The 25,910-nt window shown below is 33.3% G+C and overlaps 1 protein-coding gene across 6 annotated transcripts in view; it reads left to right on the forward strand.

Moving 5' to 3' along the window:
* brm (ATP-dependent helicase brm) overlaps positions 1-25,910 on the forward strand; it is a 677,861-nt gene that overhangs the window by 481,256 nt on the left and 170,695 nt on the right. For all 6 annotated transcript variants that reach the window (XM_090410652.1, XM_090410651.1, XM_090410655.1 and 3 more), the window contains 2 exons: positions 14,259-14,366; positions 21,216-21,326. In XM_090410652.1, the coding sequence (XP_090266778.1) occupies positions 14,259-14,366; positions 21,216-21,326 (219 nt within the window). The remainder of the gene's footprint in view (positions 1-14,258; positions 14,367-21,215; positions 21,327-25,910) is intronic.

Consider the following 25,910-nt stretch of genomic DNA (forward strand, 5'->3'; position numbering starts at 1 on the left):
GCAGAGGCTCTACCAGTCAACCAACCTTTGTTCCATCATAAAGATATGCACAGTTCAGGTGGAGAGAAGACGAGAAATAAAAAAACCTCATTGACTATATTATTGTTAATAGTAATATCTTCATGCTGGTTCAGGATGCAAGAGTGTACAGAGGATTTGAAATTGCAAGTGACCATCACTTAGTTTTAAGTAGGAAAAACCTGAATATCACATTGAAAAGAACAATATGCATAAAATAAATTTAGTTTAATCCTTTATCCAAGTTCAGGCGCAAACTTTGTTTGCTCACACTTGGATAAAGGATTAAACTAAATTTATTATACTCTAACCAAGTGAAAAATAAACTTTCAATATGCATAAAAGTTTTTAAAATAATTAAAGTTGACTAAATTATATAAAAATTATTGTAGAAAGAATGAAACAGTTCAAAAACGAACCAAACCTTGTGATCTTAGTGGCAAACTCTGAAGATGACATTAATTCATCCTGGAAGGTATGTGGTAAAGTTGTCTGTAAGGATGGAAAAATAAGAACCCCCTCCCCCAATGTGGATGCAAAAGTTAAAGACAGTTTTGAAAAAGAAGAAAGCATACTAAAAGTTCCAAGCAAATAAGTTACAGATGCCTTGAAAGAGTAGAGAGAAAAATGTAAGAGAGCTAAGCTATGTATAAAAGTGGCTGAATACAAGTCATGGGAAGACTTTGGTAAAAATATAGAAAATAAATATTGGGAAGGTGGGTGGCAAAATATTCCAGAGGCTGTTGAAAAACCTTAGAAATGGAGGAAAGAGTATTGGTATCAAAGATAACAAAGGTGACATGAAACTGAAGATAAGGATATCCAAGATGTCTGGAGTAATTACTTTAAAAGCTGTTAAATGAAACAAGCAGTGACAGAACCATACCAGAACATACCTTAATTACTGAACTTGACCATATCCTCAACACTTTCTTAGCCAATGGCTACAATCCCCAAAAAATATTAAAACCCTGTAACTGCAATCCCTCCTTTCCTCTCCTCCCCCTCCAGAGCCAAGATTACTCATGATCTATCAGCATCATTCCATATATCCAAGGCACATCCGAAAAATTAACAAAAATCCTAAGGAAATAACAACCTTACAACCACTTACAGAGCACATAAAAAATTGGCATCTGTTATCCATTCCACCGAAGACCAGGTACATCCCTAGACCTTCCAGGTGTCTTTAAGGTCTACCTGATCCCTTGCAGTTGCAAACTGTCTTACTATGGCCAAACAAGTAGAACGGCCAGTATCAGAATTTCTGAACACAAGGACTATATCTGGTTTGACCAATACAATCACTCAGGACTTGCTGACCATTCTTTGGACACCCACCACAGGATATGCTGGAAGAAGGCTATTCCTTGAATCTGCCTCAGTCCTGAGAAACTTTACAAACCTCAACAAATTAATTTGGGTGCATGAGACTGCCCCAAATTTGGGAAGCATTTATCCTCAGATCTTCAGCCCAATGGCCAAGACTATCCAATTTAGTCCACTAGGGGATGCCTTTTAGGACTCTTGGTCTGACTTTGGTTCCATTTCTTCAGTCTCTCGTTTGCCTAGTGTTAGTACCTGCAAGCACATTTCATTGATTTTTGTGTTCCCTGATGATGGCAATGTAATGTCGCTAAAATATAGGAAAGTATTAATAAAGTTTTTATAATTAATATTTTCGTATTCATTGTTATTTCCTGAAAAATAATAGTTTTGAGTTAACAACATATAAATCTATCAGAAGTGTTCAAACCAGTTTTAAATCATGGATCTGAGAGTTGGGCTAGAAATAAATCACTTGATCAAAGGCTAGAGACCACAGATATGAAGATTCTGAGAAAAATTAGAGGAGTGAACAGATGGCATCAATGACAGAATTATGTTAAAAATAAAGATATTAGAAAGGAACTTGACATTGTTAATATTCAAGAATATGAGCAGAGCTAATTTAGGGTCGGATGATCACTTAAACAGAATGAAACAGGTGTTTGATTCTAAGATGGCAGGAAAGAGACTCAGAGGAAGACCAATGTCTAGTCTTCCTCTGATTCAGTCAGAAATAAATGTCTTAGAATCATGAAAGACATGTTAGATATGAGAATATTGGAGTGCTGACAAGTAATATATTAATTTTGAGGAAACTGTGGATAGGAGATTAATAATAATGTATACTTAATCATGTAATTTTGTCATAGTATCCAGAACACCTCTTGAGAGTACATATCAGGAAATTGATGATGCTGATATTTCTGTATTCAGGTCATTTTACTGTAACAATCCACCCATATCTGTCTTCCTCTGGGTTTTGCTCTGTCAACCTGGCAAAGAACACTTATTCTGCTAATCTTTCCTCTGTCATCCTATTGAAGTAACCATACCACATTATGCAATGAAGTTTTTGTGTGAAATTAGGTGATGTATAGAGAGTGTCGACTTCATATCAGTTGCTTTGGTATTGCATTGTGCAGCGAGCTCTTCCTTTAAGATGTGTTTATTGCTGTGCATCATCTTTAATCCAGAATATTTTAATAATATGATGATATGCTATTTTACTACTTGTGTAGGGAAAATATATGACTAACATTTATTTAAATTTAGTATCTTCCCTTATCTCTAGCTCCCATTCATGGAACCTTGGAATTTCAGCAAGAAGATAAGTGCTTTGTTTTGTTTTTCTTTTGCATGTGCTAGTGTCCCCCCCCCACTAGCATGGGATTATTCAAAGCAACCATTCATATGATTGCTGGTTGCACAGTTCATCTCTATCTACATTGTTTCTTTCAGCCACATTATGGCCATTACTCTGCTGCAGCATTTTCTGATATAGAATTGCTTCTTCATCAGAGGATTTTTTTTTACGTTTTATGACTGAAAGGTTTCTATCCTTTTAATCTGATGACTAAAGCAAAGTTTTTGAGATATATGTACCAATTCCCCAAGGGTGCAAACTCCCAGAATTAAAATTCCAAAATATGAAGAGGCAAGACAAGTGACGAAAGTTTTAAAAGAGATAAGGACTAAGACGATATATTCCTTCACACCATACAGTGGAGGAAAATATTTTGTTAGAATTAAAGATTTAGAAACTAGGGATAAACTATTACAGAGTTTTACATACCAAAGTAATACTCCTGGAATGATAGGAAGCCAAGTGAGAACAGTAAAAATTGAGAGATTTTCAACAGAATATATAGAAAGTATTGATGAAATTCTCATTCAGACATTCTCAAATGGAGTAAAATCAGTAACATAAAAATAGTGGTATTGCAGGCCAAGATCCTATCTGGTTTTATGGTGAGATCACCTTCACAGTGGACATGAAGATGTCTGTACCAAAATTTTGCCAACATGAGTACAACTTGAGTTATGGTGAATTGTCCAAGGATGCAGTGGCAGTGTCTGCATTGTCATTCTTACACTCACATAAATGGCAATGAGTATGGAGATAGTCTTCATTGCCACTTATATGATCACTTAGTTAGGTGGCAACTTCTCCGAAGCTAAATATTTCAAATGTGTACCGGTCAGACATATCACTGGTCATTGTCCCAAACTCTGCTGGACGTGCAAGTTCTTAACATTATATTACTACCTGTCCCCTAAGAACTCTTGTCAAAAGAGCAGAAGCACTAGTGGAACCTGTCAAAATTTGCGTATACATTTCAGGCCAAGAATTCCCAGATCTTCAAATTCACACAATATAGCAAAGAGACTTTCATAAAACTACTCTTCAAAATCATAAAAAGTGCATGACAATATCAAACTTGAAATGAATTTCAGAATAGCAAATGTCTCCTTCCTGATTAACCATCATTAGTTAAGACTAACAGTAACAAAAATAATGTAACAGTAAGATGAAAACAGTAAAGCTAGTATCCAAAAGCTTGCAACCAAACAAGATCATCGAAAAAGGAAAGATGAATTATTAAAAATAAAAAAAATAAATAAAAAAAGAGGATTAAAAAAAGAACTTAAAAGATAAGCTTAAAGGAACAAAATCTGAAAAGGAAAATTGTCAAATGAAGACTCCACAGACTCAAAGTCCATGGACTATAAGAAACCATCTCATGCTAATAAAGGAAAAGAGAGAGAGAGATACCATTAAAGAAAAAAAAAAGTACACTGATGTGAAATTTTCTTGGTATGAATATCATCTAGGAGCTTCCAAATCAGAATCATGAAATTGAAATGATGGCAAGCAAGTGGAAAAGAAAAAGATTATAAGAAGCAAGATACATAATTATTCCTTCATATCACTCCCTTCTGTTTGCCTCATTAAATGTACAAGAATTCTACAGTTCAGGTAAAACAAGAAGCCATATAGAAACATGCCGTGTTATAATATTTGGGTTACATTTTGAAAGTATTTTTCACTCGATTATACTATAAATTAAAGATGCCAAGAAATTATATTCTTGGTTTTATCCTTTATCGAGATGTAAGGCAAACAAAGTTAGCACATGAAGTATCTTCATGACTGGGATACTTGTATATAGGGATTAATAACTTCATATCAGTTGCCTTAGTATTCCATAACGTATAGTGTATCACCTGTCCTATAATGCATGTCCTTATGGACATGCATTATAGGACAGGCCACTACCCAGACCAGTTACGACCTTTAGTCAAAAAACTACAGCAACTATCTCCAATCCAGAGTATTATAGTAATAAGGTATGACACCTTTTGACTAGTGTGTTGGAAATATGACTTCTGCATTACTTCAACCTTGAGATCTCTTCTGGGTCTGGCTGCCGCTGATGAGAACTCAATAAAAGTTGAAATTGGTCAGGGTAGTGGCCTTCCCATAATGCACAGCATTGTAGATGTCTGTAAGGATATATGCTTTGCATTATGGGATACTAAGGCAATTGATGTGAAGTCATTAGCCCCTATATACAAATAGCCCAGTTATGAAGGTACTTCATGTGCAAACTTTGTTTACTTACACTTGGGTAAATGACAAAACCAAGGATATAATTTCTTGGCATCTTTAATTTATTTGGGTTACAATTTCTCCAAGAGACATACTTCTACAGATATAAAGATATAAAACACTTAACTCACTTTTGTCTTTTGGAGCTTTGGAAGGCCTAAGGCAGCTGAAGTAGATTCCTAGCCTTTCTTCCTTTCTGGATCTTTCCATAATATTCAGAGGACTGCAGAAGGGCAAATCTTGGATGTGTTTATAAGTTTATAAGGTTTATAAGAGTATATGCTGTATCCAGCAGAATAGTTAAACAATGATTCTTCCAAGAATTGCAGCCATACTTACGATTCCCATTACATCATAGCACCCAAAGACTGGATCTATATTGAAATCCCGCATTAGACAAAATAGGAGGTGACTCTGGAATTGCAAAGGCAGAATATGCACAAGATGTGCCATTCTTGTGGTATGCAGGATTGAGAACCCTAATAAAGACGTTGGTTCATGCAAGTGTAATCCTGGAGATCGCGAATGAATTTGTATCTCCTCCCTATTAACAGAGTAATTCAGATTGAACATAATCCAGTGGGGCTGGATTATTATCTACATGTTAGATCATAATTGAGTTCTCAAATTCACTACACTACATACTCATAGATGGTTGATGGATTAGACTCTTCAACCAAATTTCCCCTCTGTGTTTTCAACTAAATTCCAGATCCTCTATTCCAACTTGGTGTGATGTGTTACTACCCTGGATTGAAATACATGGTCAGATTGCATAGAAGTAAAATGGAGTGTAAGGAATCAGAAAAGGAATGTGCTTTCTTCATAAGAAAAATTTAAAAGACCTCTGTAAAAGACAAACTGGTTCATAGCAAACCCATACAACATACAGAATGTAGTGACATCATCAGAAATATCAACATAGAAATAGAACTCACAAGTGGAAGAAATAAATTTTGCAATATTACAAATACAATTTTACAATTTAATGTTACAATTTTACAATAAGAATGTAGCAGTACTTAGCAGATATCCCTTCAGTAGATATTTCACCAAATTCTGTGAAGAAAGGACTCTCACCCAAATCTGTTGGATGGTGAAGACTTTGGCAAACATAGATATCCTTCACTCCTTTCAGAAATACTATGAACATCTGTTTGAAGATAATAGCACTGTGTAAAAGTCATAACTCTTTGGACATTAAAATTTTTCCTGTTGAATTGAAAGCAGGCTTAACAGACCCATTATAGCATTGAAGTTACTAGCGCCCATAAAGAATGCCAGCAAAGGAAATCCTCAGGACCAGACAGTTTACAGACTGAACTTTACCATGGGATTTGATTCTTCTTATAGTTTTTAATTTGTTTCTCTATAGAAATTAAACCAAACCAAAACAAACCAAATGAATTTGTATCAGTCACTGGAGACATGTTTCTGTATCTAATACTAATTACAGATTTTTTTTTTTTTTTTCATTATGAACAAGAGGTTTATAGCAGGAATGAGGTAAATGATCAAAAACGCACTTGTTCAGGCTAAACAATACAATTTAATCTGTTCTTAATCTACTCTGCCTAGTTAATGTGAAAAAATATCCAGTATTGTGGCAATAATCTTGGTCGATTTTACTCGGTATTTCATATGTCCATCATCCCTTTATGTTCCACTTCTTTCAGTACATTGGGGATGGACAAAAGATTGCTGCTGTATATTACTAAATGAGCCTATGCTATTATAAATACTTACCTCCTAGTCAGTGAGTTCCTATCAGATAGCCAAAATTAAAAAAGGAGTCAGTATCAGCTTCGATATTTTGCTATTTCCATATTTAGTTTGCCTTCTTTAATAAAAATTGTGTCTAATTAGCTGAAATGTTTTACTTATTCTATAGGTCAGGAGTGGGCACGTTCTTTGGTAATAAGAGCCACATATAATACTTTTCATGCATTTTGAATGTTCGAAAGCCACAGAAAATATTATTTTAAAATTGTATTTATAAATAATAAAAAATACAACTATATAGTAGGCCTACTCACCAAAAAAGAATATGTTTAATCTGTACTCATTGAAGGCTTTGAGTCTCCATTTGTGCAGCACCCTTAAAGTTTAAAATCTGGCTGGTAGAATGTCACTCTGCAGTGAACATATGATTGTAGAAAATATTTCAGAATTATGTCTCTCAGCAGTGCGGCAGGAGATAGGAATTTGTTCTATTGCCTGTTTAAGTTTTGAGTTCTCTGGAGCGAGAATTGCAATCACATCACTAATATTCTTTTTTACAAATTTTCCATGATTGTAAGGTAGTATATTTCGAATGGTATTCCAAGCTAAAAACTAGCTTCAGTAGCCAAATCACTTTGCTTACAGAGGGAAAATTAGTTATTTTGTTGAGTGACTAAATTATATTTAAAATGTTTTATCTTGTTTTTTCGCAGTTCTGATTCAGGAGGAAATTCAGGTGCAAACTTTTAATTATTACATTAATGGGTGCTTTAAATTACTGGCTTTAAAGTGGCTAGTGATTTTCTGACAGATAAGACACAGAGCCTTTTCACCCTTAACAGTAAAAGCAAAATTGTGGTTAAACATTGTTGGTTAAACACTCTCTTTTCTTGTTCGTATTTCTGTTTTATACTCTTCTTTTGCTCAGTCATTTTAAACAAGGGTTTTATAGCTTTCACTAAAATCAATCTTAAGTATTTAGTAATCAGAAAAGTACTTATCTACACTACACCACACTAGTTATGTTCCGCTACCACCACAAGTGTGTAACTTGTGTATACTGCATGAAGAGCGATGACGCAGAGTCCAGACAACGGAGGCGGTGGGTAATGCAGCGATCATAGTAGTCACTTTTGAAACTAATTTTGGCGGGAGCAACACAGGCCATCAAATGTCGAAACACTTTTTACCAACCAAATACAATAATAAAATCTACATTAACAACCCTTTTGACCGGTATCATTTAAAAGCTAAAAATTAAAATTTTCAAATTTTTTTGTTTTTTTACTTATCTTTAAAAGCATTTATGAAATAAAATATTCTAATATTGGTACATACTATACTACTATAGATTATTAATATAAAAGTTTAGGAAAAATGGCAATGAAAACCAATATTGTCTTGGGAGCCGCATGCTGCTCGCGAACCGCCGTTTACCCACTGTTACTATAGGTTCTCCATTCAGGATGCAGTTGATGATTTTAGTGTTTCTCCCTGTTTTCATAGTTTTTGTTTTGTTTTTATTGCTGGTTTTCATACCAAATTTATTATAGCAGTTATTCAACTTAGAGAATCCTGTACACTTGTGTTGGATTTATTCAGGAGTGTAACATCGTACATAAAGAGCTAAGATTAATATCTCCAATTTTGATATCAGATTTAATACCACTTTTCTTCATAATGTGATCCACATAGATGATGAATAACACTGGAGATGATGTGCACCCTTGTCTCACACCTGATTTAACATCAAACCATCTTTCTGTATTTCCTTCACTCAAATATAGACTATGCATTACTCAATATAATGTCCTATTTATACCATATAATAGTATTTTGAACAGTTTTCACTTGGCACCTTGTCATATGCCTTTTCCAGATCTACTAAACTTAAATACAAAGACTTGTTATATTCCTGTGATTTCTCAACTAGTTGTCTTAAAGTTAAAATCTGATCTTTGCAACCTCTGTTTTCACAGAACCTAACTTGTTCATCTCCAAAGTTCTCTTTCACACCTTCTCTTAGCCTTTTCTGATGTATGTTGCTTAAATCTTAGTAGAGAAATTCTTGCAATAGGGAAATTCCTCTATATTTCTCGCATTTAGTTTTATTTCCTTTTTATAGATAGGTATTATTAAGCTCAACTAGAGTCATCTGGAATTCATCCTCTGATCATGCATTCTCAGTTGTGCAGTTTAACTAATATATAACTTTTATATTTCCATATTTGACAATTTCTGGACAAAAATCACTGTGCTGTCACTGCTTGTTTCATTTAGCAATCTTTCAAAAATAATTACTCCAGACATCTAGAATATCTGGCTTCAGTTTTCATATTATCATCCTTGATTCCTTTTACAAAGGTATTTATATTCTTACCACAGTCTTCCCATGACTTTAGTTTAGCTAGTTTTTCACAATGCTTTTTGTTTTCTTACATTTTTCTCTGTTTGCTCAAAGAGCACCACTTGACTTAATTTCCTGGAATTTTCTATACATTCTTCCTTTTTCTTAACTGCATCTTCAACTTCTGGGTCCACCATCCATGGAGCTCTTATTTTTTTCTCTCCTTGGAGACAATCTTGCCACATGACTCTTTGGATGAATCAGTCAATGTTTTCTTTAGGGCCTGCCACCAAATCTCCAAGGTTTAATTTTTGTTTTCAAACTCTTTCATTTTTTTTTCTTGAATAATATATGTGTTTGAGTCTATAGTTCACCTCTGAAAGCTTTCAATGTAGATTATTTTTAATACTATCTTACACACTTTTCTTTTCAATATGATGTTCAATTTTATTCTACTCAAAACTAAATGGTAATCACTTTCTGTTTCAAATCCTTTGTTGTTTACTCTTGTGTATGTACTGAACCAACATGAAGATATCACTATGAACAATAACATAGTTGAAACTTTTCTTATTTATTGTATCTTCTGTCCAGATGAATTAGTGCACATCTTTATGTTGGAACAATAATCCATGTCTTGAACAGAAATCTAGCAGGTATATACTATTATTAATTAGCTTTGCACTTTTCTTCAATTTTTCCAAAACATTTCTGTATGTCTGTTAATCCTTTCCTACTCTGCTGTTTAGATTTCTAAAATGAATCAACTTTTCCTTTTTAATTTGTGTCAGCTGCTTTTTCTAATTCCTCAAAAAATTCCTCTACATCTTCTTTAGTGGGACCATTAGCACAAATATGTCTCCTTGTACAATTCTCCTTCTAACATTTACTCACGTTACATTCTCTACTTGATGTTGTCTGTGAATATTATCCTCATATTTATTGTTGAATACTATAGTTACTCCTTCTTTTCCCTGAATATTAAGTTCCTGAAGATAACTTTATTTGTTATCTTACTTAGAAGATTCTGACCTGTTTTTATCTTCTTTGTGTTGTTAGCATCTATTATTTTGATCTAATACAGTTCCAATTCTTCTGCTAGTTCCATTTCTTTACCATTGATACACCTCATGTTGATGATGTCAATCTTGGAGACTGCTTATGTTGAGTTATGGTTTGTTACAGTAGCTGACTTTGCTATTTTCTCTATTTCCCTAATGGAAACAGCAGGAGGGGGGGGGACTTGTTTAACTGGATGAAATTCTGTCATGTCGTACCATAATTTTATTTTGATGTAAGCCAATAAGAATACAATTTGGTCAGCTAAAACCCAAATTGCCATCTCATCCTTTTTCATTCAGTATCTGGTTTGATATTGACTATTGAGATTGCACCACAAGAATGTGAAGTTGGACATTAGGTCAGAAGCCTTGGTTGGTTCTCAGCATTCTGTAAATGGCTAAATGAGGTCTCCTCCCAGTTATTTAGCTTTGATCCTTAGGCATCCTGCATTGATAAGACAAAATTTAAAGGAAAGAAGAAAGCAATGGGAAAGAATCATTTTCAGGGTGGAAAAAATTGAAGATGGGATCTTAGATGATACCCTTTGGACTAACCTCTAAAAGGAATCCCTCACCATACTTGAAATTCCCTTCTCCACCTGTCCAATACTATTAATTCAAGAACATGTATGCAAAAGCATCAAACCTTGGAAGACTGGAAATTGTGCCACTTTCCTTTTCTTCTAGAGCCATAGTACTTTAAAACCATAACTTTACCTTCTCAGTTGTACATAATTAATATTAAAGTTATCACAGATGCTGAAGAAAAACAGTTATATCATAAACTTTTGCTATTTTTTGGCCTAGCAGATACAAAGAAGTTGAAAGGAATTCTTAAACTATCAAAGAAATGGAGGCTTCAGTCTTCCAGTATTAAAATGCTGCTGTTTAAGGAACACAGCCTCAAAAATACATAAAATATTACATACCGATCACACATGTTCATACATTCTCCTGTTATAAACGTTCTTATTTCGTATTTCTCAACCCTGCTTTGTCTTTGTTTTTCCTTACTTAAAACTTTGTGAGATTTCATAAATAGTTGACTGTCGCAATTTATTTATACTATGTCTTATGCTCTCACTCTCTATAGTCTAACAAATTTATTTGTTTTGCTTCTGCACCAGTTAGACTATGTATTGGGTGTGAGATTATAAGATTTTAACCTAAAGACAAAGCAAATATTGCTAGCATTTCCCGCTTATGTTAATCTTTACCTTTAATTAGTCATGGAGAGGGCTTGTTTAACTGGGTGAAATTCTGTCATGTCATACCATAATTTTATGGTATGGTATGACTTGACAGAATTTGATGTAAGCCTAAGCCAATAAGAATACAATTTGGTCAGCTAAAACCCAAATTGCCATCTCATCATTTTTTCATTCAGTATCTGGGTTGATATTGACTATTAATTATACTATCTTATGCAGGTTTGAAATTTTCAGGATAGTGCATTGACAGAATATTAATAGTTTGATTCACATATAACACACATACACACACACACTGTATTACAATTCTTTTGTTATTTTCTATTCTTCCTAATTCAAACTTAGTTCTAATTTTCTTACTTTAAAGCTAATTCACAATCTAGAATATCCTGCCAGTCATATATACACAAACTGACAATAAAGCATGCCTTGAGTAAGCCTAATTCAATATCAATTTACTTTATCTTATTGTATCCATAAACAGACACACTTGATGTACATTTATCTTTTTTCGGAATTATCACATACATTATCTGTTACAACAGAAAAGCTTTTTCTGCAATACCCCCACTAGTTAGCAATGGAGAAAAAAAATTTCATATTTATAAAAAAAGTGAGTTAAAATGTCATTTGTGGAATATTAGGAAAAAATCATGACTTTGAAAAACAATGTACATACTTTGCAACATTCTATTATGGAAATTCTTGTTCACTCTGATGCTTTTATATTTAGAATCAAGCATTTTAGTAGATACCAAATATTTGGCAAGGTGGTGCATACCACCTGTGTTATGCAGTATTTGTTGAGTGATTTTTTGGGGGGGAGGGAGGATTGTGTATTTTTATTATGAGAATTTTTTTTCACACTGTTCCTACCTTTAGCTCATTGTGGATTAACTGCGGGTATGACTGGAGAGTAATCCAAGGTGGTGAAGGTCAACTCAAGGCAGTAAAATCAGAATAAGCTAACAATCTAGGTACCAGATGTTTCTGGATTTTGGTTCTGAGTGGTCTTTTGGTCTTTCAGATGCATATACTGGTAAAGAAGAGAAAATGATAGCCTTTTACTACATGATGATATAAAGATAAAGGAGCATAATGTGAACATCCATATGCTTTTTTTTTCTCCCCATCTATAGCATGAAACTGCTATAGGTGGCCTCTCCTATAATGCATAGCAATATACACATCCAAAAGGAAGTGTGCATTATGGGATACTGAGGCAAATGATGCCAAGTCAACAACCTCTATACATAAAAGAAGTCATCTGCTCTTCAGTGCAAACTTTATTTGCTTACTTTTAGGTAAAGTTTTAAAATAAAAATAAACTTTCTTCTCTATTATAATTTATTTAAAGAAATTGTGTATTGAGTGTCATCAACTTTATTTATTTATTTATTTAATTATTATTATTTTATTTTTATTTATTTATTTATTTTTATTTTTGCAGTTTACCTCAAGTGATATACTAAATATTATGAATAGTCTAGCATAATATTTAATTTCCAGTTTCCTGTCAACAGTTTTCTTTCGGAATGATTATTTGTCAATCTGTGATCTGATCCAGTCTGTCTTCTAAAGTATTTCGAACTTCGTCAGCTCATATCTTGGCTTTCCTTTCAATTTTGTCATAACTTGAGTATAATTTATGTATCAATCTGTTTATATGGAATAGAGATTCATTTATACTAAAAGTTAGCGTTTGTAGCATCTTTTCCTTTGGAATATGCTTTTTTTTGAAATTGCCAGAACTTAAATAGGGGTCCTTATTATATTTTTATAATTTTTCAACAAGCTATAAATTAAAGCTCTGGTTGTGGCAGCCCTTATTTGCCTCAACCTCAGTTGAGGCTAAATAAGAGTTTATCAGCTTTCTTTTTTCCACACATCATTTTTGATATGTGGAAGAAATGGTATGCCTCAACTTTGTCATAAGTACCTTTTATTGCTTAATTTTTCCTCTTTTTTTTTTTTTCCCCACTTTCACCTTCTTTCATTTATAGCTCGTACTTTCACACTCAATTCCTCCTTATCACTCATTTTTTACTTGCCTTCTTTTAGTAGCCTTCTTTCTAATTGCTGTTGTCTGTTGCTGCATATCCACACACTTTTATATTCAATTCACTAAATTTATACCTATCTCATACATTTCCATGCTATCCTTTTCTAGTTCCAATAAATTACTTAACTTTTTCCAATAAATACTCCATCTTACATTTGCTATGTCTTTTGAAAACCTTCATATAAATTTTAAAATCTTGGATGTGATTACTCAAAGCATGCAATCCAGGTAAAGGAATAAAATAATTGTCAGCATTACTGATATTAGCTTGTTTGAAGCTTAATAATTTACATATTCAGTTTAAAACTAGAAATAACTGAGTTATATTGCATTGGCAAATTGATTGTAATAGGTTATTATGCATTTTTGAAAAATACTTCACATTTAAAAAGATTGATGCTTGGCATGGAATAGAAAGTTGTATGCAAATAAAAGCACATAGCAGAAATATAATTTTATAAAATAAATAAATAAAATCATTAAATTATTTAAATTATGAACAATTGAAAAATTTAAACGGCATAGAATAGAAAGTTCTCTACAAATAGCAGAGATATAATTTTATTAAAAAAAAATAATAAATAAAAATCATCAGATTATGAACAATGGAAAACTTAGAAGCCTGTTTATATAGTAAACTTAAATGCAATTTACATTTGATTTTCCTATAGTTATATAACTGCTTAAAAGATCTGCAAAATCAATTTTATATTATTCTACTTTACATAATGGATATAGTTATAGAATTCATTTAGTTCTTAATATAATGTCTTAATCTTTGTAATTAACTTTCATGTGTGTGTGTGTGTGTGTGTGTGTGAGAGAGAGAGATCCAAAAGATACATGGTGTTAGGTTTTATTTCTATTTTATTTGATGCCTGGAAATTTTTCTATGCAGAAAATGGACATGGATCGCAGACGAGAGGACGCCAGAAATCCTAAAAGGAAACCTCGATTAATGGAAGAAGATCAACTTCCTGCATGGTTATTAAAAGATGATGCTGAAGTAAATGCTTAAATATTTGTAACATTTATGTTAGTTAATATTGCACACAATGTAACTATTCTGCACCTGAAAGGGTTATAAAACTAAACCTGTGGATGGGATACAAGTAAAGTGTTTTAGAGACCTGCAATAAGCAGGATTGTATATATGGTGTCAATGAAACCTCATCTAAGTTTACTTTGGATTGCTAAAGATAAATTACATATCATTTTTTATAAAGTGCCTGCAATGAATCAAAAGATATCAATGAGTGTCTGGCACAAAGTTTCATTACTACTTCATATTGTATTATTCAACATTCTTCTTCGTTTTATCTGTCTATTTCTTTACTTAACATTACTTCTTGTCCCCCCCCCCTTTATTTCTGCTGCTAGTTAGACCTCGTTTTGAAGATCTATCTAACGTGACAGACCCTGAGCAATCGCACAATATCAATTAAGAAATTTATTTATCTTAACGACTGCGCCACTTGATTGATCTATTTTTTGTTTGACAGTCAGGGTGAGAAGAAGACAAAAATTAATCTAACACTTCTATACAAATTCCTAAATTGCAATCATGTTTCACTGTTATAATTTACTCCCGCAGGCTCGTTAATATTTTTCGGGATAGTGCATTGGCTTAGGGATGAGAACCAGGTAGTTATTAAAACAAAACATGTTCATTTTCAAGCCAAAGATATAACAGAGCATAGAAAAAGTTGATTAAATACTAACTTAAACGAAATGCACTTTAAATCACAAATTAATTCACTATCTGAACAACATAAACTGTAATGCTTTCACTAGCAGAATGATTTAATCTTTCTTGACATAAAAGTATCTTCTATGGCACAATTTAATTCATAAGCATGCACAATTATTCTAGGAAGGATATTACACTTAATTCTCTTCCAATCATTCATTACTTATATAACACTATTTCAGACATTATTTCAAGTAACTTAAGAATTAGACAACGTTAACAAAGTAACTTCTTCCCTTATAAAAAAACGTTCAGATAGCGAAATTAATTTGCTATCTGAACTACATAAACTGTAATGCTTTCATTAGCAGAATGACTTAATCTTGCTTGACATAAAAGTATCTTCTATGGCACAATTTAACTCATAAGCATGCACAATTATTCTAGGAAGAATATTACACTTAATTCTCTTCCAACTCATTCACTACTTATATAACATTATTTCAAGCATCTTAAGAATTAGACAACGTTAACAAAGCAACTTCTTCCCTTATAAAAAATGTTCACATATAACCGCCAGTTGACAAATAACCTCTTTCTTTCTATTGCGATTTCTAGTTATAATCGTAATACATACTGCAAACAAAATGAAGGCTTACTTGTTAACAAATCTCGAGAGGAAAGTCCGATTTCTTTAGTAATACACGTAGATACTTTCATCAGGTCAATCCTCGATAATTTTCTTTCGACATACACACTGGAGTTCTGCCGTGACTATCCTCAGCCTAGAGCGAGCGGGCGGCAGGCATACATCTGGCATCGGTGGCAGGAAGAACAATCATCCTTCTACTCTGGAAGGAGCCCTCGTAGGTTAAGAGCCAAGGTCCAAGCAAAAATCAGCCACAGGTCGAAAAGTCCTGAACCATGTGATGTATTGCCCTTTTATTCTATTCTCAGTCCTCTGTTCTCAATTCGGAACATTCCAGGATTAGCCACAAGGAAAAGAATGAACCTACGTCATCGCTTGCCACTTGACCTTACGATTCTCGTGGCATTTGGCGCTAATCCGGCTTATTCCATTTTAAGCTCTTAATAACAATTCTAGAGTGCAGGTGCACTTTAACAACATTTATACTTTTACAATTTTATATTATTGCAACTAACTAAGTACATTCTTTTATTTTATTATTACAGACAAAATTTACTGTAAAATATTTAACGAAAATTCTTTATACAAAACTTATTTCTCGCGATATTTTACAATATCATAGTGGAAGAGTATATAGATTATGTTAAATGAGTGGTTAGCAAAATTAGCAAATTCTTTAATTTTTAGAAAAATTAGAACGTTAAAAAATAATTTTGTGAAAACCAAAAATATCATTAATATTTACAAATGATGTAAATAAAATTTTGTTACTTTATAAAAGCAAATGATATTTATGTTTCTTTATGATAAAATAAGTTTGTTTTTGGTTTAAGGCAGATGCTACCTTTTTCTGTGATAACATTAAGTTAGACTAATCATTCCCAACTTTTTTTTCACCCTCAGAACCTTATCTTTTGAAAAATTTCATGGCATCCTTCATTTTACCTCTTATTAATATATATTAATATATATAATATTAATATATTCAAAGAATAAAATTGATTGTTTTAAGTATTTTATTCATAAAAAAGAATATTATTATATACTAATAAGTAATTAAATTTTAATTACTTAAAAAACTTAAAACTGTCATACAATTTTAATGTTGCACTGGCTTGTACTTCTTCCACCAGTTATTAATTTGTGTTTAGGCTTGTTGATAAACATACTATTAATTCTTATTTTCATTGGATATTTAATTTCTCTCTTCTTGCTTGTAATATTTGTTAGTGGTGAAACTTTCCTACTCACAGAAGTAAATCATGGAAAATTGCAACAATATTTTATAAGCCAATTGTCATTGTTATCCAAAAACTAAGAAGAAAGGATCCAACACAAGCAAACAATTATTGACCCATTGCTCTGACCAGCTGTCTTTGTAAGATATTGGAGAAAATGGTTAATGGCAGATTTCTTTGATATTTAGAAACCAATGATCTTCTCTCTAATATGCAATAAACCTTTTGTAGATGTCATTCAGTGCTGTACCATTTGGTCCACTTAGAAACATATTTGAGAGGCATTCCTGAAATGAGAACATCTGGTTCAGTGTCCTTTAACATGGAAAAGCTTATGATACATCAGAGATATTGCATAGACCTCTATAATTTAGGTTTTAGCACCTTCCTGTATTTATTAAAAACTTTGTCTAGTCGATTTTTTCAAGTCTGAGTGGGAAGTACACTATCTTGGCCATATAATCAAGAACAAAGTGTTCCCTGAGGCGCTGCCTTAAGTGTGACACTTTTTGCTCTCAAAGATAACTCAATAACTGAACAGCTTCCCTCCACTGTAAAGGCAATGCTCTATGTGTTGATGACTTCACAATTTACTGTCACTCTTGTAACATGAGGATTGAAAGACAACTTCAGTAAGCAATTGATCGTGTCTCTCCATGAGCTCTTAGTAATATGTTCAAGTTTTCAGCAGAAAACAGTGTTTGTGTATACTTCTATTAAAAACACTCTTCATCCAGATCCTGAATTAAGACTGGGGCAAAGCGTTATTCCAGTAGCAACAAAAACCTAGTTCTTAGGACTCATCTTTGATGGAAAGCTTATATTCCTTGCACACATTCATTGCTGAAGAGAACAGTGCAAGAGAATACTGAATCTTTCTTGCACCCTATCCTCTACTGAATGAGGTGCAGATCGATCTTCATCACTTCATTTGTATCATCCTCTGATTTATTCAAAACTGTATTTTGGGTCTCGAGTCTGTGGGTCTGAATTCTACAAGTCGGAGTAGCCTGCAATACTTGAATTCTATTTATCATCAAGGTATATGGATAGCTACTAGTGTTGTTGAAGCAAATGAACCAGCTCTATCACTTAAACAGAAACGGCTATCTCTTAACCATTCCCTAAAGTCTCTTTCAGAGCATCAGACATGGATTAGTATCTGTTCTCTACATTAGGAGGATCAATATCACACACAACAGGCTGCCAGATGTCCTTTTGGTATTTGTGTTAGAGAGATTATGCAAGAGATTGTCATTAATGTTGACAATGCTACCTACACCAAACATAACAGCATTCCTATATTCAGTTGTGCTGGAATTTCAGCCATATTGGAATTGAGAGAAATGAGAATGCTGCAGCTGCTAAATCAGATAATAATTTTTCTCTGTATTGTTTGTCATTCCTGTGTATAGGCTACAGACAGATTATAAGATCAAATCTAATAACCCAGTAGCAGTCATCATGGCAGCAAGTAGTGTCAAATAAATTGCATGAGATTAAACCTGAAATTAAGTACAGGCAGCCCAGCCAATGCCAATATTGAAACAGAAGACAGGAAGTTGTTCTTTCTAAGTTCTACATGGGTCACAGTTATCTTACATATTCATATTTATTGAAGGCTTTTGACCCACTTGTGTGTGAGCTGTGCAACTTGCGTCTCACCATTTATCATGATCTGGTGGAGTGCCAGCACTTCACAAAAAAAAAAAAAAAAAAAAGAAAAGAAAAAGAATTTTTTACTAATCTGTCTGAGTCATATACCCTCAGGCAGATCTTATCAGACTCAGATCAGTTGCATTATTAATACAAATTCATTTGACAATATATTCTGTTTATATGTATTGGGTTGGCAAATAAGTTTGTTCTGTTTTTCAGAGAGGAATGAAACACATTTTATTTAATATATATAATACATATTAGTCAGTTATATATTGACCCTCTTTATCAGTGACCTCTTGCCATCTGTCCACCAACTTCATTATGCCATGTTCATAAAACTACTGAGGTTTACTGGCGAAAAACTGATCCAGGTGTCTTTTTACAGCCTCCTCATTAGCGAAGGTTTTCCCGTTCAGAGAATTCTGCAAAGATTGGAATAAGTGGTAATCGAAAGGTGCCAGGTCCGGTGAATACTGAGGATGTGGCAAAACATCCCAGCCAAGACGTAACAATTTACTCTGGGTTGTTAACGATGTGTAGGGTCTGGCGTTGTTGTGGTGAAAGACAACTCCTTTCCGATTTGCCAATTCAGGACGTTTTGTGCTAATTGCACGGGCCAGTCGCGTTAAATGTGAGCAATAGACAGTTGAATCAATCGTTCTGCCTGACGGTAACACCTCGTAGTGGGTAACACCTTTATAATCCCACCACGCACAGAGAGAGCATGATCTTCTTTGGGTGCAATCCCGCATTGGAGGTTGTTTGAGGCAGTTCGCTTTTGTGCCCCCCATAATCTTTTATGTACCACATTATCTTACACGACTCATTTTTCATCTCCCGTAATCATCCACTTCAAAAATGGGTCGTTTTCTTTGTGTTTCGTTGCAGCGAATCACAGATGGATATGCGAGCAATCATATTGGCCTCAGTCAATTCATGTGACACTCATACATTGAGTTTTGAAATATATCCCAGCTTGTGCAAATGATTTTCACCACTTGTATGGGATATGTTCAGTACTGCAGCATTGACGGATTTTTGTCGATGATATCCTTCACAACACTTGAATCAACTTGGCGATTCGAGACTTAGAAATCTCCAGAATGGAATTTGGCAAACTACTTTTGGCATGCACGTTCTGTTAAGGCACCATCCCCATATATGCTGCATATTTTTTTATGGGCTTCCGTAGCTCGTTTGCCTTTTTTGAAATAAAAAAAAAGCAAAATATGCTGGTAATGTACGTTATTTCCTTTCATTTCTAAAAATATGTTACACACACACAACTGAAGTAGGCCGTATGAAAATTCACTGAAAGGTTATGTGAAATGTCACCTTTCAACTGCGCAATAGCATTGTGTGGTAGCGCAACAATAGTGACAGGCGAAGTGGCGTAAACTTGTACTAACGCATAAACCGAACGAACTTATTTGCCAACCCAATGGATACTGGTTTGATGAACTTAATTTTTAAAGAACTTGCTTTTTGTACATAACATGTACCGATTTATCTCTTTATTTTTACATTAAGTACTGCTAGAACTTTTGGTTTGGTGCAGTATAACCTTAGTTTTCTTTATATCAACTAACCAATCTTAGCTAGATTATTGCCCAGGTTCCACAGTTACAGGGGAAAAAAAAATATTTACACACATATATATAAAATTAAATTTACATTAATATAATTTTATGGTTTCTGACTAAACTACATGTGATTGCTAGTTTATTTTATATATACTTTTTTTTTTTTTTTTTTTTTTTTGAGAAAACATAACTTTGGGCATCAAGATAGCTTTTCTATCTCTACATTTCTGGCTCATTTAGATGGGACACCAGTAAAGCTTGAAACTGGCCTGGGAAGTGACTTTTGCCATAACATAACATTACACACACACACACACACACACACACCATAACACTGAAGAATAGTGTAGAGATCAGTGTTTAACTGAAGTGATCATAGATAATTTATCAAATTATAAATAATATATCAATTATAAATATATATATCCCTCATAAATAATATATCAACAGTTTTATGCTTCATATCCATGTTATTTACTATTATTATGTGACACCTCCAAGGGCTCATCGTGGGAAGTAACTACACACAACTCTGTCTACCTACTTTAATGGTATCTAAATGTAGTTTCGATTTCAGTGGATATTCACATCCATGTTTTGATTCATGTGTGTAAATGCATTGTGGCTGATAGGATAGTTACTTAAAAATCATTGTTAGTTGATATATATATTAACATTCATGTACAGTTTGATTCTTAGTTAATTTGCTTTTAACATGAAGTGATTTGTTTAGAATTAATTATTTGCATTATTGTAAATGTATATTCTGTTAAAATTTAAGAGATGTTTTACATGCTTTTAACTCCATGTAACGAGATAAATTAAATATGAATCACTTTGATATTTCGGTGTCACAAACCTTCTCTTCATCATTATGTAAAAAAAAGACAGACATTGAGTTTTCACTATCTGTAATAGGCAGAAAGGATTTATCTTATTAAAGTCTTGAATGCTTTCAAATTGAATTGAATAGATTTTTTCTCAAGTTGTATAAAATTTTATCATCTAACTTAACATTTTCTAATAAATTCAGGTAGAAAGACTTACAAATGAGGAAGAAGAAGACAAACTATTTGGACGAGGTTCCCGGCAAAGAAAAGAAATTGATTATTCAGATAATCTTACAGAAAAGCAGTGGTTGAGGGTAGGTATTGTTTGCTATTATACCAAGTTATTCATAAAATATTTATACATGCCTCTATAAAATCTCTTTACAGCTTAAGCAGCTAAGCTATAAGGCTACTGTATCATGTTTATTAATTTCATATGTTCTTTTGGCTGGTTGGTCTGTTTTGCAGGAAGAAAACCCAGTCATCTCCTTATGAGACCATCCAAATAACTTTCATTTGAAAATTCCTTATAAAGGCTCTTTGAATCCTAGAAAGATTCAAACCCAGGTCTCTGAGGGGTATCCTTAATACCAGCCAGATAATTATCAGTTAGCATCAGAAATATACAGTAGAAATCACGGTTACAGCGAATTCACGGTTATAACGAATAATTTTGAAGGTATATTTGAATTACATTTGATTTAATACATGTATTTCATGTTTATTATGAATTCGTTTCACGGGAATAATGAACAAATAATACACGTTAGTCATTCCTTTACTGACATTTCGTACGTACGCATTTTCTGGTTGTGGAAAAATGTCGGGAGTCAAACCGAAAATTTTATCGGTTTCTGAAAAAGTAGAAATTATACGGGAGGTGGAAAGTGGCCAATCAAATCTGACAGCAAAGAAGTATGGTTTGTCCCCATCTACAATATCAACAATTTGGAAGAATCGCGAGTTGACTCTGAAAGCTTTTGAAAACAATTTATCGAAGTGTAAAAAACTTACGTAAATTTTATTACGTAAAGTGTAATAAAAGTGACGTTGACGTAGCACTTCTTTCGTGGTTTAAAGTGCAAAGAACCGCTGGCATGCCTATTAGCAGACTAATTTTGAAAGTTCAAGCCGAAAAATTTGCTGTTCAACTTGGTTATAGCGATTTTAAATGCAACAATGGGTGGATTGATTGCTTTAAGAACAGAAACAATATTGTCTACGCAAAAGTAAGTGGCGAGGTGTTGTCCATTGACAAAAACATTGTTTCTGACTGGATCAAGAATGTATGGCCGGACATCGAACGAAGGTATGGATACAACAACATTTATAATGCAGACGAAGCAGGGTTTTTTTTATAATTTAATGCCCGATAAAACTTTTCAATTTAAAAATGAAAAGTGCATTGGCGGAAAACTTATCAAAAATAGACTCACAGTTTTAGTTTGTGCGAACATGACCGGTAGCGATAAAAGAAAGCTTCTTGTAATTGGAAAATCAGCAAAGCCTAGATGCTTTAAAAACATAAAGAAACTTCCCGTTGATTATACAGCGAATAAGAAGACCTGGATGACATCTTCAATTTTCGAAAATGAAATTCGCAAGTGGGATAAAAATCTTCGCAGTGAAAACCAGAAAATTTTGTTATTGATAGACAACTGTCCTGCCCATCCTGTAGTGGCTAATTTAACAAGCATAAAACTTGTTTTTTTGCCACCGAATGTGACATCTGTCTTGCAACCACTTGATCAAGGTGTAATTAGATGTTTTAAATCCCATTTTCGTCGTCTGTTAGTCTCGGAACTGATAGAATGCACAGAAAAATCTGCGGAAAATGCTTATGCTTATGACTCGAAGATCAGTGTACTTCACGCAATACATTTAATGAGTGATGCTTGGAATTTGGTGTCATCGTCTACGATACAAAACTGTTTTAAGAAAGCTGGTCTTGCAGAATACGAGTGCGAATACGAAGAGGATAACTTACCGTTATCAGCGTCGTTAAAAGCACGAAACTTGAACAATTTTAAAACGTGCACAGAGATTGATAATTTTATAGACATTGATAATAGCGTTGCAACTTCGGGTATACCGACAGACGCTGACATCTTAAAACAAATCTCTCATACACCAGAAGAAGATAATAGTAGTAGTGACTCTGAGGAAGAAAATAGCAATGATGAGAAAATCGTTACCTGGTGTGAAGCAGAAAGTGCTTTACATATTTTAACAAGATTTATGGAATCGCGATCTGTAAGTTCAGACGACACATTCAAGCATCTTAGTGGTATAAGGAACAATTTCAAATGTATGAAATATGCATCTTGTGCAAAGCAAAGCACGCTTGATGATTTTTTTATATAAAAATGTGAAGTTTTAAAAATAAATTTTTGTTCTTTATATGTATGCATACTCATGTATTTATGTTACCCAATATACCTATGCTGAGAAAAATCTGAAAACATTTTTAATTCGCTCAAATTATGACCTTCTTGGATATAACGAATAACGGGTATTACGAACAAATATATGCCGTCCCGTGGATGGAATTTGTTATAACCGAGTTCTACTGTATATGATAAAACTACTAAGAAACAATGGGTAGGCATTGCATCTTGTAATGCCTACCCATTGTTTACCTAGGTGCGCATAACTGGTGAGCACTATACCAAAGAGTAAATAAATAAATAACCAAGACCTTAATTTGAGGTGCATGGTTTGTTAAGTGGTATACAAGAACACTTTCAATCTGAACATTTTGTTTAGAACTGTATAAGAACTGTATATTGTTTTTATAATGATTCTTTTATGATTATGCACTGCTATAAACCCCAGACAAAGATTATCAGCTGAAAACCATTCAGAAGATACTGTTGATCCTCACTGTAGCAGTCATCTTTATAAAGAACTCACATTATAACAAACAAAAATGCCCTTACCAAAACCCCATAGTCATAATGCTGCTTTAAAAAACTATAATAAACTATCCATTATAGGAAATTATTTTTGCACATCACATGGAGATCACTTGATAAAGGTTCTTCATATCCTAAAATGGAATTTGAATCCAGGTCTTTCTAACCAAAGAGCATCATGTATACTGACTAAGGTATGGAGGCTCTTGCTATTATTATGAAGATTTTTAAATATAGTAATTCAACTATATTACTTATTCATTGTAACTAGAGAACACTTCAGAAGTTGAGAAGTGATCTCAGGTTTGTTGTTTTGTAAGAAAAAAAAAATCAATTCATCAAACTAATATCAGGATTAGTGAATTAATGATCTTTTTCTAACAGTTTCCTTCATGATCTCACCTCTACAGATTTTATGTTCATTTCTTATAGGTGTGTATAATTGTCATATAAAGTTAACTCTTGTAAATTCCAACTCTAAGAGCAGTGCAAGTTATGTGACTCTGCTGTAAAACAAAGATAATTTTTACTTTTAAGGTTTGTTGCAATAACCTGAAAACTTAAATTCCAAATTAAACCAAAAGTTGATAATAAATAATTATACTCATTTAGAAGATGGAGAAGTCAACTCCACTTGAAAAGTGAATCATTAATGAATCAAGCAGTGAATACAACTAGGAGGTGGGGAGGGACTCTTAATTCGAAGATATGCACACACGTCACATTTCCAATGTTGGGATGTTGTGGCTGGGTACTCAAGGCCTTAATGCTATTCTCATTAATTTTTAGATATAACAGGAACAGAATATATTATCTGTGGCATCACATGCCCATTTAGGTTGGGTGTACTGTCATATGGCTTATGCAACCTAAGCTACAAAATTCACGTCAATTTGACTGAATGATTTCATTTTTGTTGATGTATGAAAATTTTAAGAGTGCATAGTGCATCAGCGCTCATCTTAATTAGTCCCATGAAATTAATTGTAGGATAACTTTGATATACTTTAATTTATCAATTAATATAATTTTAAATATGGAAAGCATGAAGGATTTATGCTTCGTGGTGAGATTAGATTATCATTGGCAAATACCAGAGTGAGACACAGATAATTTTGATATGATTTTTAAATACAATCATATAATATGCAGAGAAATTGGGAAAAGTACTGACTTAGGAAATTATTATTTTTCTGGATTGAACCAAAGAAAGGCTGAAATAACTTCTTTTCTTTACTTATTTATACACAAGTTCTATCTTCCTTTGACTATAAATCATACAATCTGTGAAAGCTCTGGAAGAAAACAGGACATTCAGTAGATCGTTAACACTGTTCCCCATTGTAAATATGGACAAAAAATGTTATAAATTATTTATAGAAAACTACTTGTTTATATTGATGTCCTAAACATGTCAGTTCAGACATAACGCAAGCCAAAAAGATGAAACTCAGAAAACAGAAATGGCAACTCATGACAAATGACAATGTTCAATTGGATTAGTTGACACCAGTACAGTAACAAGTGTAGGAAGCATCTGTGGCAAGTGTCTAACTTGCGCCTCCTAACCCAACGCGTGTCTAACTTGCGCTCCCCTAACCCAAAAATGACAAAAAGTTTGAAAAATTTAAATGTAACAAGTTAAATTTTACTAAATGCAATATGTTAAATATTTGCTATTAACCCCATCAAAATGAGTTGCAGAGTGTTGCAGAATTTGTGTGTCTAAAGTGACGTATTGCCAAAATTTAAAAATACAATATAAAATGTCTATTTATTTATTAAAAATAAATAAATAGATATATATTTATTTATTTATTTTTATTTTTTAGATTTTTTACATTTTGCACCCATGGCGGGCAGCTCTTTTGCCACGCCCTTGTTATGGCACTGGTTGACACAATAACCAATCACAGCCACTGATTTCTGAGTGTTTCAGTGTACAGCCTGCCTCGCCTTCTGAGTGAGTGAAAACTACTGGAA

The sequence above is a fragment of the Typopeltis vanoorti genome, chromosome 20 (assembly GCF_054136105.1).
Source record: "Typopeltis vanoorti isolate ZY-2024b chromosome 20, IOZ_Tvanoo_1.0, whole genome shotgun sequence".
Lineage (NCBI taxonomy): Eukaryota > Metazoa > Arthropoda > Arachnida > Uropygi > Thelyphonidae > Typopeltis > Typopeltis vanoorti.